Below are 14,338 nucleotides of genomic sequence, written 5' to 3'. Positions count from 1 at the left end.
AACCTATTGATTCAGCCTAATGTAGTTGAATTGAAGTGAACATCTTTCCTTAGAACATCTTTTTCTACCTGCCATGCTCTATGCAAGGGAGCGGGTGTTATTGTACGCTGATGACACCCAAATGTATCTCTCTATGTTTGGGCAGCGGCGATGAAGACAGAAGGCATTTCTCACTGCAATCAGTGTCTTGAGGCAGTTATGGACAGGATGAGGGAAAACAAGCTCAAGTTGAATCCAGACAAAATGGAGGTACTGGGGAGGGCTCCTAAACCAGTATTGGGTTGCAACCTCCAGTCCTAGAGGGGCTCATGCTCCCCTCAAAGGACTGTGTTTGCAGTCTGGGGATGCTTCCATTCGTCGCTGAGGAATCAGTGAATACGACAGTCAAGAGCGCCTGTTTACACTCGGCTTTTAAGGCAGCTGCACCTTTCTGGAACCAGGTGACCTCGAAACGTGTATACATGCACTGGTAACCTCAAGACTTGGTTTTTGGAAAGCGCTCTACATGGGGCTACCCTTGTGCTTAGTCGGAAACCAAAACAGTACAAAATAAAGCAGCCAGGGATCACAGGAACAACCAGGAGTGATCATATCACACCAATACTGAAGTCACTACACAGGCTGCCACATTTCCGGCACAGTACAAGGTGCTGGTTATCACCTTACAGCCTTACATGGCTTGGGCCCAACCTATCTAAGGTAACCTCACTGGTAACCTCAAGACTTGGTTTTTGGAAAGTGATCTACATGGGGCCGGACAAGATCCATCAAATTACTAACCTAGATAGCTTTAAGAAAGCTGTCAAAATGGATCTCTTCTGGCAGGCCTTCCTGGAATAGCACCCGGCCACATAAAGACTCCCCCATATGTGTGATGATTCTGCCCATCATTATTGTGATATTGTACAGTGTGCCCTTTTTTATGCAGAGGATCTGTTCCGGACCCGCCTGAATAAAAAACGTATGCTCAAGCCCCATTGAAAGTAATGGGGCTCATGCATGGCACGATGGCACGGAGGCACACGCCCCATTACTTTCAATGGGATGCACAGCCCCTTGCACCCCACACACTCCCATGCGTTCCCACACAGCTTTCAGCATATGTTGAAAGCCGCATATAGTGTGTCCGTGTATGACATGGATGCACTGTATTACTGATTTCTTGGTATTATATGGATAACCTGAAAAAAGCTTTGCACTAAAACTCCCCCAGTGAACATGTTGACTGTCTTGGCTGGACGGTTCTTGGAGATATAATCTAGAAGAGTCACTTTTTCTAGCTTAGACCATATGCATTCTGTAGAGACATGGGGGAATGATACTTTTGCAGTATGTCCATAATTACATTGGAAACTTTGAATAAAAAATATTTTTGAAAAAATATTTCAGATGGTATAGTGTACTTAGATCAATTGGTCATCCAATTCCACATGCTTTCAGCTAGTTTCAAGTGACCAGCAAAATAAGGCATGATAGTACTGAGGATTTTTAGATTAAGATCTTTTTGTTCTCAGATTCCCAAGAACAAACAACTGCTTTGTCTAAATTTGTCTAAATTTGTGTTGAGGATATTCTTTGCCATATGCCAAACTCTCAGAGCATGTAAATGTAATGTGCCTGAAAGCTCCTTTATGGATCTAGTCCTCTGAAAATCTGATAAAAAGTATGGACCGCCTTTCCAGAAGAAAAAAAAGACATATACTAATGTTAAAACAACAGGGAGGAAATTGAAGAAAATACTGTAACAACATATTTTTTCTGCTCCAAAGGCAATCTATTATTCCCAGTATTTCAGATCAGTATGTTTGTGTTGGACTCAGCTGGGAAGTTTATTAAGAGCGTGAGGCAGTTTTTAATTTCTGTAGCAATTTGCCTTTGCCTGTACTTATGTTCTTAGACTGCACTGAAAAATAGTTGTCTGAATGGCTGCTTGCAAAGGTAGGCATTTAATTCCAGGAAGGCTTTTAATGTGCCCCATTTTGCTTATTTCTGGTCTGGTTACATTTATTTTATATAACGGTCTTCATATTTTTGTGAGCAAAGGAACTATTTAGGTTGCATGCATGCTTGAAGAAAAATACGTCAGTGACAACATTACCTTCCAAACCGTTTTGCTTTCCTTTCCTGAACGTCACAAGAATATTTGTGCTGAAAAGAAGCCGAGTTCTTTCTCAGTGCTAAATAAAATGTTTTAAACATTAATTTTGCCATCTTTTATTTCATGTCAAACTGGTATGATAGAGCTGGAGGGAAGTGAAGCACTTGTATACAAGAAATCATGCTATGAGACTCTGTTAGGGTGCATCTACACTAAAGAAATAATACAGTTTGATACCAGTTTAAGTGCTCTAGCCCCATCCTATGGAATACTGGGATGTGTAGTTTTACAAGGCCTTTAGCCTTCTCTGCCAAAGAGTGCTGATGCCTCATAAAACTACAAATCCCAGGATTTTGTACATGCAAAAGTTATCAAACTTTTCTCAGCCTTTTCATATGAGCATTCAAATTCGGAAATCCAAAACGCAAAACTTTTTCATGAGTGGCTGAGATAGTGACACCTTTGGTTCAGTATATGCAAACTGTTTCATGCACAAAATTATTAAAAAGAATGTGTACAGTGCGCCCGCGTCATACGCAGATGCACTATACGTGGCTTTCAGCATATGCTGAAAGCCACGTGGGAGCGCACGGGAGCATGCGGAGGTGCAAGGGCAGTGCATCCCATTGAAAGTAATGGGGCGCGTGCCCCTGGAGTGTGCACGCCCCTGTGCCACCATGCCATCGCGCCATGCACAAGCACCATTACTTTCAACGGGGCTTGAGCATACGTGTTTTTTTTTATGCGGGAGGGTCCGGAACCATAGCATGGTTTCTTGTATACAAGTGCTTCACTTCCCTCCAACTCTGTACCAGTTTGACATGAAATAAAAGCACTGTATAATATTACCTTCAGGCAATTTGCATAAGGCATACATGAAACATAAATGAATTTTGTATTTACACTTGATCCCATCCCCAAAATATCTCATTGTGTATTTGCAAATATTCAAAAAATGGGGGAGGGGGGTTCCCCCAAAAACCTCTGGTCCCAACATTTTGGATAAGGGGGACTTAACTTGTTCGATTAATTGAGTGTGGTATAAAACACAACTTGAGATTAACTACCATGCTTGCATTTTCTAAAGTGTTTATCACACTATACTCTTATAGTGCTACTATTCCACTTGAACTGCTCTAGCTGCCTCCTGTTGCATTCTGGGATTTGCAGTTTTAAGGAGGCGTATTTAGAATTCTCAGAGCCATGATCCAAATGGAGGACATGTCCTGGAAAAGGAGGAGGATGCCTGGTCACCTTGTCTCTAGTCCAAAATACACTGTAGAAATAAAACAATGCTGGGCTGAAATGCCCAGAGTTCCTCACCAAAGCTGCATCCACACTGAGGAAAGAATCCAGTTTGAGAGTGACTTAACTGTCCTGGGTTAGTGCTGGGGAATGCTGGGAATTGTAGTACATTGTGGCCCCAGAGCTATCTCTGACAGGGAGTCCCATAACTCTCCAAACTTAGTTGAACTGCAGTGCCCAGAATTCCTCCCCAGGTGCATCCACACTGAGGAAATGGTCCAGTTTGAGACTGCTCAGTGCTGAGGAATCCTGGGAATTGTAGTCTATTGTGGCACCAGAGCTCTCTGACAGAGAAGGCCAAATGCCTCAGACACCAGAATTCCAGAGCATTGAGCTTTGGCAGTTAAAGGGGTCTCAAAGTGCAGGGGGGGGGGGGGAGAGAGAAAAGCCTAGGAGTGTGAATGAGCTTTGCTGTGGGGCTGCTCCGAGAGGAGGAGGAGGAGGAGGCGGAGGGAGGGAGGGAGCCAAGGGAAGTGCCAGGACCATCCGGAGCAGCCTCCTCTGTGTATTATTCAGCCTCCTTTTGTCAAAAGAGCTCTGGTGCCACAAGAAACTACACTTCCCAGAATCCTATAGCACTGAGCCATGGATGTTTAAGGGGGGAGTCAAACTATTTCTGCAGCCTTTGCTACCCCAAAGCCCTTCCTATTTACAAGCAAGGCAAAAGCTCTTCCTTCCAAGCCATTGAAAACCAACCCAAGCGGAGGGCTGATTGCTTCTTTCCCATTGGTCAGCTTCGGGAGAAATTTGCATATTACAATTAAAGGTGTTTAGGGCCTCAAAAACGACCCTGTGATAAAGAATTACAAGAATACTGACGCGATTTACATTTAAAAGATGAGGCAATTAAACTCCCAGACAACATGAACGATTTATGGCCTTTTTTTCTTTTCTCACTGTAACCTGGAAAGTAAGGCTTCCTGAGGGTATATATACCAAGTGGGCTCACTTGGTATATAATAGCTCTGAGTGGCAGATGTTTTAAAGAGCTGCTCTCTAGGCTACGTCAGTGCGCCAGGTGGGGAGAGTGGCGCACAGCCGTGCGCGGAAGAGCGGACCCCGAACCGGGAACAAGGCGTGGGGGGCCCCCAAACTGGGCCGTGACCGTGAGGGGCCCCCCAAAAGCGTGATTGTCACGGGGGCCGCCGGGTTATGGCATCCCTACACGCAAAGGCCAAAAAAAATAAAGATACATGTATTAGGGAACTTACATGTGTGTAAAACACCAACAGGATGCCAGATGCAGTGTTTTTAACAATGTTATTGCTGCTGCTGCTGCTAGTGCTCCTCTTTCCGACTAATGGCAATTCTAAAGTGAGTTTATCTTGGGGGTTTTATTGGGATGTTACCACATGTGGCTTTTGAGTCACATGAACACTGGGAAGGAAGCAATTTCAGCAATACTGATTGCACAACGCCACTTCCAACCCATATCTGCCCTTTCCTTGATGCATTTCTTTTCATTGACAGGGGAAACCCATGAACGACTTGGCAATCTTGCAAATTCCTAGGTGCAAAATGTCAGTCCAGGGCAGTGATTATTTTGAGATATTGGACATATGCTATTGCAACTCTGTGCATCTGTACAATGGATGGAGCTTGGTACAGTTAGCCCTCTGTATCCACATTCTGCATCCACTGATTCAGCCATTCATGATTTTAAAATATTTCACTCCTCCCAAAAAAATTTCATAAAGCAAACCTTGATTTTGCCCTTTTATATAATTTTCAGACGCGGATGCATATGGTACACCATATTTGTGGGCATGTAAGCTGACAGAGCATGATATAATGTGCAGTGACTCGTAGCAGACATTTTGCTACTCCATTCTGTATAATAGGACTTGACCATCCACAGATTTTGTTATGAATAGAGGGATCCTGAAACTAAATCCCAGGGGACGTCAAGGGATCACTGTGAATCGTATAGCAATTGTATGCTTTCTCAAAAAAGCACCAGGTTTATATCATTTATACATGATGACAATTTTCAGATATGGATGCATATGGTACACCATATTTGTAGGCATGCCAGCTGAAAGTGCATGGTATAATGTGCAATGACTCATAGCAGCCACCCATCCATAAAAGCACCAAATTTAATAATCTAAAATATCTGCAGTCCTATTTCCTCTTCCTTAATGGTAGGGGCCAGGTGTCTCAGAGAGAGCCAATATTTTTAATCTTACAAAGAAAAACCTATGATAGGTTCGCTTTAGGGTCATCATAAGTCAGAAACGAATTGAAGTCATACAACATACAAACAGTTTCATGTGTATGTAAAAGGATCTTGCAACCCCTTTGAGACTCACTGAAAAAGGGAAGTTGGCACCATGAAGTTTTGTAGAGTTGGGTCTACTTTGGCATTGTAGGCTCAAGTGCCAAGGATAGTCATGTGAAGAATGGGAAGGAGGACTGGATGGAAGTGAAGAAGACTGGGGAAACTGTGTAACAATAGAATGGAGGTGGAAAGTGGAGAATTGAATGAAAGAGAGAAGAGAATAAACAATAATAATGAATTAGAAGGGATGGAGAGGAAGAATGGGAAGGTTTGGGGTTTTTTTTTTAGATGGAAGGAGAAAGGGAGAGATTGGATCTGTTGGAAGATAAGAAAGGGATTAATTAGATGGAGAGGGATGAGAAGAAGGTGAAATATGAGTGTGGATATGGATATGTATGGATTGTCTGATAGGTTGCTTTCACGTTCTGAGTGGTGTATATGTGATAAGGAGTTTATCAGGAGTTTTGCCTGTGAATATCTCCATATATTCCACTCGTGTCTGGCACAAATGATGAACCCAAATTCATCAATGGTCTCTCTGCTGCACTCAATTGATAACTAGATAAATTAACTGCTGTACTAAGTCTGCCTGTTTATTTTGAGCTGATCCATTTATTGATAACCTCATCTGCTTCTGTGTCCTGATTCAGTTTCTTTCCATTTAAGATAGATGAGAACAGCGTTCAGGATAAAAACAACAACCACATTACAGTTGTCCCTCCACATTTGCGGCTTTGCCTTTTGTGGATTTGATTATTTGCAGTTTTGAGTAATACGTTCAGTCTGGGAATCTCAAAGTCCTCTGGCGCAACTCTGCCAGAAGTTGACTATAGAGTTGTGCTGGAGAACCTAGAAGTTCCTAGAGAAAACACTTCTCTAGGCATTTGTGGGTCCTCCAGTATTATTCTATGATCAACTTCTGGCAGATGTGCTAGAGGACCTGGAGATTTCTAGAGAGGCATTTAGTGGGTTGTTGTTGTTTTTTCTTTGTATTTTCCGTTTTTCCACATGCACAGGGGTCTTTTGCCCATAATCCCAGCAAATGTAGAGGGATCACTGTATAATGTGAAGCCAAAAGCTTTCACAGCCAGCATCCAAAGTTTTTTGTGAGTTTTTCAGGCTATGTGGCCATGTTCTAGAAAAGTTTATTCCTGACGTTTTGCCAGCATCTGAAGATGCCAGCCACAGATGCTGGCGAAACGTTAGGAATAAACTCTTCTAGCATATGGCCACATAGCCCGAAAAACAAAAAACGTTCACTGTATATCTTGGGGTAGGCACAAACAATAAACCCAAATTCAACAACAAGAAGTTGGAAGCTTGAGCTTTCGTAGACTTAAGTCTACTTTCTCAGGTGCTTTTGGAAGTAGATTTAAATCTACAAGAGCTCCTGCTGTCAACTTCTTTCTTTCAGTTAATCTCAAAGCTGCTACAAGATCTCTTTACCTACTGATTCTACTGACTAACGACTATGGACCTTATCGCACACACAATTTTAAACATTCTGGGGTCAGAAGGAGGACGCTCGTGTGCGTGCATGTGCTGCAGAAAACGGAGTTTATCGCACACGAATACGTCCTCCAAGAGGCCCTGTTCCGTCCCCCGGCGCGCACCCATTCACGTCCAGTCCTGATGGGCGTGATTTTTTGTTGATGGAAGGTAATCCGTCAGGCAAAAATCATGCCTGTCAGGACTGGATGCGAACGGGTGCACGCCGGGGGATGGAACAGGGCCTCTTGGAGGACGTATTCGTGTACGATAAACTTCGTTTTCTGCAGCACGCGCGCGTATACAACCGTCCTCCTTCCGTCCCTAGAATGTGTGTGCGATAAGGTCCTATATCTTTGAATTCTACCCAATTCAACAGTGATCTCTCCTCTGCACTCAATTGATAACTAGTCCACCTGTTTATTTTGAGCTGATCCATGTACTGATTCCCTTGTTTGCCTCGTTCCTTGATTCAGTTTCTTTCTCCTAAAGATAGATGAGAACAGTGTTCAAAAGGAAGGGAAAATTATTTTCTGGACTACAGTTTCCAGAATGTCCTAGTCAGCATGCTGCAAGAGCTAGCCTTCAAAATCTCATCAGTTGGAGCTGCTATTAGGAATGATATGGCACTTCCCTTTTGCCTAGGCAGCCCTTCCAGAAGGTTTACGGTAGCCGTATTAGTCACAATAAATGATGAGGTTTTGGAGAGCAATAAGAGGCTGCAATGAGTGTTGTTTTGCACTGTACATAAGGGAGCATGTGACTAGGAGTGGATCATGCGATCATAGCTGGGAAAGCTCTGCTAAGAGTCCCAGTGGAGTGAGAAAGCCAAAAAAGTGAACACACAGCTGCCCTGCATTGGTCCTTTTGCTTTTTTTGGTGGGCATCACCTATAAATCTTTTTATTTTCCCACCCTCTCCAACTTAATTTATACACCAGAGTATACAGAAGGGCAGGATGGACTTTGGAGTGATTGCTTCGAAAACTGTGTTACTATTAATTAGCCTCATCTTTTGGGTAAGTAAAAGGAACTTTTTTCTTACTAGAAAAGTAAAGGGGTGCATTGCTTGTGGGTTCCTGCATGGCAGGGTTTTTCGACTGGATGGCCCTTGTGGTCTCTTCCAACTCTTTGGAGTTTGTCACACTAGGATTAGTTTTGGCATTAGAGAGAGATTAAAGCGCATTTAAAGCATCCCGCAAATAAAGCGAAAATGGCGAGTAATCATGTGGAGGATTATCACACGCAATTGTGCAAATAAAGTGATATCAGAACTGCATTGTCGCTGAAATCCCCAAAGTAAAAACATATGCGTTAATGCTTCTTTGTGACCACTTTTTTTTGTAATCTTTATTGAAAATATATACAAATTAAAAGGAGTATACAATAGCTTATTACATGCCGTATCATCTCTTTTGCTCCACCCCCTTCCATCCCCCCCATTTGTTCTTGTCAATCTGTTCCTTATATTAGCTATGTTACCTATATTCCTCAATGAAGTTACATTTTCACCACTTTGTCTCTCCAATACAACCATCTCTCCAGCTCATTTGTCTAAGATTGTACATATATTATATATATTTTGCTCAGCAGAAAACAGGACGATTTATCTCATCATCTCGCTTCTATCTTTCTCTTTGACTTATCATTTTACTTTGTTTTTCTTTCCCCATTATATACATTTTTTTCAAATTTTCCCATATTAACTCATCTTCTTCTCTCGTGTCCTCTTTCAATTTCTTTGTCAAATAATCCATTTCTATTACTTCTAAGCTTTTTTCCAACCAATTTTCTATATCTGGAACCTCATTACTTCTCCAAAATTTTGCTAATGTAACTCTAGCCGTTGTAACCAAATATAATAATGGCTTTATTTTTTTCCTCACCTCTTTATTTTCTACTATATTCAATAAAAATAATTCTGACACCATCGTAAATTCTAGTTCTAATATTTTGGTTATTCTTTTATGAACTTCTATCCAGAATTTATATACTTTGGGGCATGTCCACCACATATGGTATAAACTTCCTACACTTTTGTGACCACTTTAATGGTGGATTTTGTGGGATGTCGTGTGAAAGTATTTAATGTAATTACGTGATTTTGCTGGGATATTCACAGGATAAACGTCCAATATCCTTCGTATGATAAACTCCTATGATTCTATGACTTTGCTGTCAATGGAGCTCAGGAAATGCAAAGACATAGCCATGTTAGTCTGCAAGATCAATATGCAGAGAGATCTTGTAGCATGAACTGAAAGAAAGAAGTTAGCAGCATGAATTTTTGTAGATTTCAGTCTACTTCCTTAGATGCATTGAGCTCAGGAAAGTCACTTGAACTAAAACTCCCAAGACCCCAAGTTAAGTGGTATTAATGCTGGATGGGGGATTTGGAGAGTTATAATCCAAAAAATGTAGACCCATCGTGTGACCTTGGACAAGTCACACTCTCTCAGCCTCAGAGGATGGCAATGGCAAACACCCTCTGAAGAAACTTGCCAAGAATACCCCATGATAGGGTTGCCATAAGTTGGAAATGACTTGAAGGCACACCACAACAACAAGTCCAAAAAACTCTCATAGCCAGACTTTGTCAGTGGGTTGCCATAATCCACAACAGGTGGGTAGAAATTTGGATTTACATAGTTTTGGCCCAGTGCAAGTATAGCTGAGAGGAAGCTTTGAGGGGCTAAAAAGAGCTGCTGTTGTCATCATGTTGTGTTCCTTCAAGTCATGGAAACCCTATGGGGTTCATGGCAAGATTTGTCCAGAGGGGGAGGATTGGTTTTGCCTTCTTCAGAGGATGAGTGTGACTTACTCAAGGTCACCCAGTGAGTTTCACGATGGAGCCAGGATTCGAACACTGGTCTTCAAAATCGTAGACCAAGACTCAAACCCCAATGCCATGCAAAAGTTATTTGAGCTAAAACTCCCAGCCCCCCTCCAAGAAAACAGAAAGCATGTTAGTGTTGGCCATGTTGGATGGGGAGAGAGTTGCAGAGTTGTAATCCAAACAAACTCTCACAGATCTGTCTGTGGAGTGCCATAATCCACAACAGGTAGCTAGATAATTTGAATTTACATAGTTTGGTAAGTGCAGTTCGGAGGAAGCTTTTGGGGACTAAAGAGAACTTATTCCTTTAGAAACTGTTTCTCTCTCTGTGTGGTGTTTTTGTTTTTTGGAATGGCAAACTGCTAAATCTTATCAGCTGTGATCTTTCTATACAGACTTTCTGTTCTGCTGCTGTTGCTGTTGTGCGTCTTCAAGTTGTTTCCAATTCATGGCAACCCTATCACGGATTTGTCTTGTCAAGTGAAGGTGTGCCATTGCCTTCCCCTGAGGCTGAGAGAGTGTGACTTGCCTCAGATCACCCAGTGAGTTTCATGGCCAAGTGGGGATTCGAACCCTGGTCTCCAGAGTCGTAATCCAATGTACAAAACTACTGTGCCGCATTGGCACCATTTACTATGCCATATTTTACTATGAGCCCTTGCTCCTGTGCACTGTATAGTTGCCTGACCCTCAGAAATTCAGCTACAATCCTCCACTCATTTGAAGGTCAGACCTATTTAGTTGGCTCGGGGATGCTAGGAGATGTAGTTGAAAAAAATGACATTTCCAAGCTCTGGAGGAGCTCAGTAGCTGCTGAGTCACCTTCCTTTATCACTTATTGCCCCTTTTGTCCCATTTAGGTTGCCAGATATCCCTAACTATAAGGGAAGTCCTTTATTTAAGAATCAACAAGTTTGTCCCTTGTAGGACTGTTTTGTTGTTGGGTGCCTTCAAGTTGTTTCAGATTAAGGTAGGTTTTTTGGGAGGTGAGAGAGTGAGACTCACGCAAGGTCACCCAGTGGATTTCCATGACCAATTGGGGAGTTGAATCCTGATCTCCAGGATCCAAGTTCAAACCACTATACCACACTAGATCTGCTGCAGGACTGGCTAGTTTCCCTTATTATAAATAGGCTTGCCATATCCCGCTTGAGGGCGGGACTTTCCCGGTTTGGGGCGGGTCCACACGGTCCCTTCCCGTTTTGCCCCCGCCCCTGGGATGGCCCCCGCCCCTGGGCTGAGGGGAGGATTCCCTCCTCGCTTGGGCTTTGCCCCCGCTGCCGTCGCAGCGAGGCCCGGAGTCCAGGCTGGGAGGGAAGGCCTCCCCTCAGTGAGGCTCCTATTCAAATGTAGGACACACAAAAAAAAAAGTGTCCTACATTTGAAAATTGTGTCCTACATTTTTCCCGGTTTGGAGGTCCTGAGGAATGGCAACCCTAATTATAAAGGATGTTACCTCTTTTGAGGGTTGGGAATTTTTCCCTTTTATCTAGCCTGAATTAAATGCCAAGAAATCTCATATTTTGGGATGTAGTGCCTTCATAAAGACACAAATATAGTGGTCCCTTGCTATCCACTGGGGTTTGGTTGCAGGACCCACCATGGATACAAAAATCCATGGATGCTCAATTCCTGCTAAATATAATGACATAGCGAAATGGTGTCCCTTATAGAAAATGGCAAAATCAAGGTTTGCTTTTGGAATTTATATTATTTTTAAATATTTTCAAGCCATGGATAAAACAAATCTATGGATACAGAGGGACAACTGTACTCCCTCCCACTTCAGGCAAGCTTGTTGGTTTCCTAGGGACAACTTTTTGGTCAACTAAGGTGTACTGGATAGGTTTTTGGATGTAAGCCAACAGGGCTCAAATGTTCTTTTTAACCCAACAAATTAGCCCTTCTCAGAGATTAAATGGAACTCAACACGCTGTATGACTGGAAAGTTCGAAAATGACTAATGCTGTTTGTTGAGAAACACACTTCAAATATTTTAAGCAAACAACCAGCACAATCATTCTCCCTTAGGTTAGGACCATCAAGGAAGACAGGTATAATAATCTAATAATCGCAGCACTTCCATGTCTGTGTGTGTGTGTGTGTGTGCAATATATTTTGGGATACAGCTCCCAGATCCCCCAACCAGCTGGCTGGTGAAATCCTGGGAGTTTTAGTCCAAAATGGTAACTCTGGACTTTGACTTTTTTTGGGTAACATGCAAATTATAACAAGTAGGTTTTTGACTATTGACTTTTTTGCTATCCATCTCCCACAATCTCCCTAGTCATGTTGACTGGACTATTCTGCAAATTGTAATGGCAAAACAGAACTTTTTCCAACTATGCATAATGACGGTCACTCAAATAGTCCTTGGTGTTCTCCTATATTTTTTAGCCTCACTGTGCAAAAGCTATTTTCTTTCCCTTTCCCCCCTATTCAGTTACTGATAGCTTCATTTATAATCATACTTTTTTTCTGCTCATAGTTAAAATCCTCTGAAATATACATTTCAGTCTCCATCAGTCTTCGATGTCCATATGTTTTAGACTACAGCTCCCAGCATTCTTGAACACTGGCTGTTCTGGAAGGTACTAGACCAAAGAAGGTTGATGTGCAGCATAGATAGACATGGATCTATTTATGATGCATGACACAGACAGGATCTGCAACAAAATATTGCAACATAGAATGCTCTAGTTCAGAGTTCCATCCACACAACCAACCAGTAAAACAACCATGCCCTGTTTCATGGTACATTCCAGCTTTGATAGTTTCCCATCCCCTCCCATAGATTTATCAGCATCCCTTTGCAACTGAGCATGCTCCATCCCAACACACTTTTTCTGCTATTTTGGGAGGTGAGGGTTGGCAAATCCTTTTGCATACTTGGAGTTCCCCCATGTCTGGAACAGAATGGTTCTGTTTTAACTACGTGAAGATCCACACTCGGGGAAAAATTTTTTGATGTCCACACCCACACATAGGGAACATTTTCTGCAAAAAAAAATTCTTGTATAATTTTACTGTGTCTTGTCTTCTGAGCTTCTCTTGCCAAATAAATGTTTGACCTAAGAAAACCCTATGAAATTCAGGGAGTCACCATCAGTTGACAGATGTCATGAATGAAGGCTTATTTGTTGTTGTGCTTGTGTGCCTTCAAATGATTTCCGACTTATGGAGACCCTAAGGAGAACCTATTACAGAGTATTCTTGGCACATTTCTTTGCAGGGGGTTTGCCATTGCCATCCTCTGAGGCTGAGAGAGTGTGACTTGCTGAAGATCACCCAGTGGGTTTCAGGATTCAAACCCTGGTGTCCAGAGTCATAGTCCAGTGTTCAAACCAGTACCCCACGCTGGCTCTCTGAAGGCACACAGACACACACAATAATAATAATGATAATAAATATAATAAACTTTATTTGTATTTCCCGCCTCTCCCAGTGGATCGAGGAGGGATTACAACCATAATACAATAATAACATCTAAAATGTTTACAATAAAACAATAGCATCATTTAAAAATACAATTCAAGCAATAAAATCATCATCTAAAATACACAGTTATGACCAGAGGTGGGAGTTTTTATTCGTTCTTTATAAAAGATTTTCTGTACATTGTTAAAAAAGCCAAAGCTAAGTGGTGAACCAAGAATAAATATTGGCTTTCTCTCTCAGAAGGCTCTGGTGTCACAACAAGCTACAAATCCCAGGAGTCCACATGATGAAGCCATGACAGGTAAAGGTCAAACTGGATTAATTCTGCAGTGTGGCATCAGGGACGTAGCTAGGATTTTAGGAAGGGGGGGTCCAGACTAAGTGCCACCATTATAATGGGGCTTGAGTGCGGCGGCACAGCAGCACACACCATTCATTTTTCTAATGGAAGGGGGGGGTCCGGACCCCAAGAACCCCCCCCTTGGCTACGTCCCTGGTGGCATCAGGCTATGTCAGGCAACACCTTTGCATCCTACCCTGGGAGCTTGGGGAAATTGTTTTTGGATTACAACTCCTATAATCCTGCATGATGCTTGTGATATCCACAACACATCTGCAAAGTAGTTTATGCAAAGAGAGTTGTATAAGGATTACAGTACTGAGTTACAGGGAGATAACATAGCCAGCGGCCTCTGTGTATCTCCAGTAATGTGCGAAGAAAGCCTTGGCAATGTACATTCAGTCCTCTGTATCTATGGATTTTTTATCCACGGATTCAACTATGGGTTGAAAATATTCCTATATATATATATATGCCTTTTTATATAAGGGACACCATTTTACCATGCCATCATATGTAATGGGACTTGGGCATCCACAGATTTTGGTATTCA

At 42.3% G+C, this 14,338-nt stretch overlaps 1 protein-coding gene across 1 annotated transcript in view; it reads left to right on the top strand.

The window, feature by feature from the left end:
- Window positions 1-7,930: 7,930 nt before the first annotated feature.
- LOC121924209 (tetraspanin-36-like) overlaps window positions 7,931-14,338 on the top strand; it is a 35,808-nt gene continuing 29,400 nt past the window's right edge. The window contains exon 1 of the mRNA XM_042455409.1: window positions 7,931-8,190. Coding sequence (XP_042311343.1) covers window positions 8,131-8,190 — 60 coding nt within the window. The 5' untranslated portion in view covers window positions 7,931-8,130. The remainder of the gene's footprint in view (window positions 8,191-14,338) is intronic.

This window comes from Sceloporus undulatus, chromosome 2 (genome assembly GCF_019175285.1).
Source record: "Sceloporus undulatus isolate JIND9_A2432 ecotype Alabama chromosome 2, SceUnd_v1.1, whole genome shotgun sequence".
Classification (NCBI taxonomy): Eukaryota; Metazoa; Chordata; class Lepidosauria; order Squamata; family Phrynosomatidae; genus Sceloporus; species Sceloporus undulatus.
Note: the sequence above shows the minus strand (reverse complement) of the source record. Positions and strands in the feature narration are given on the sequence as shown.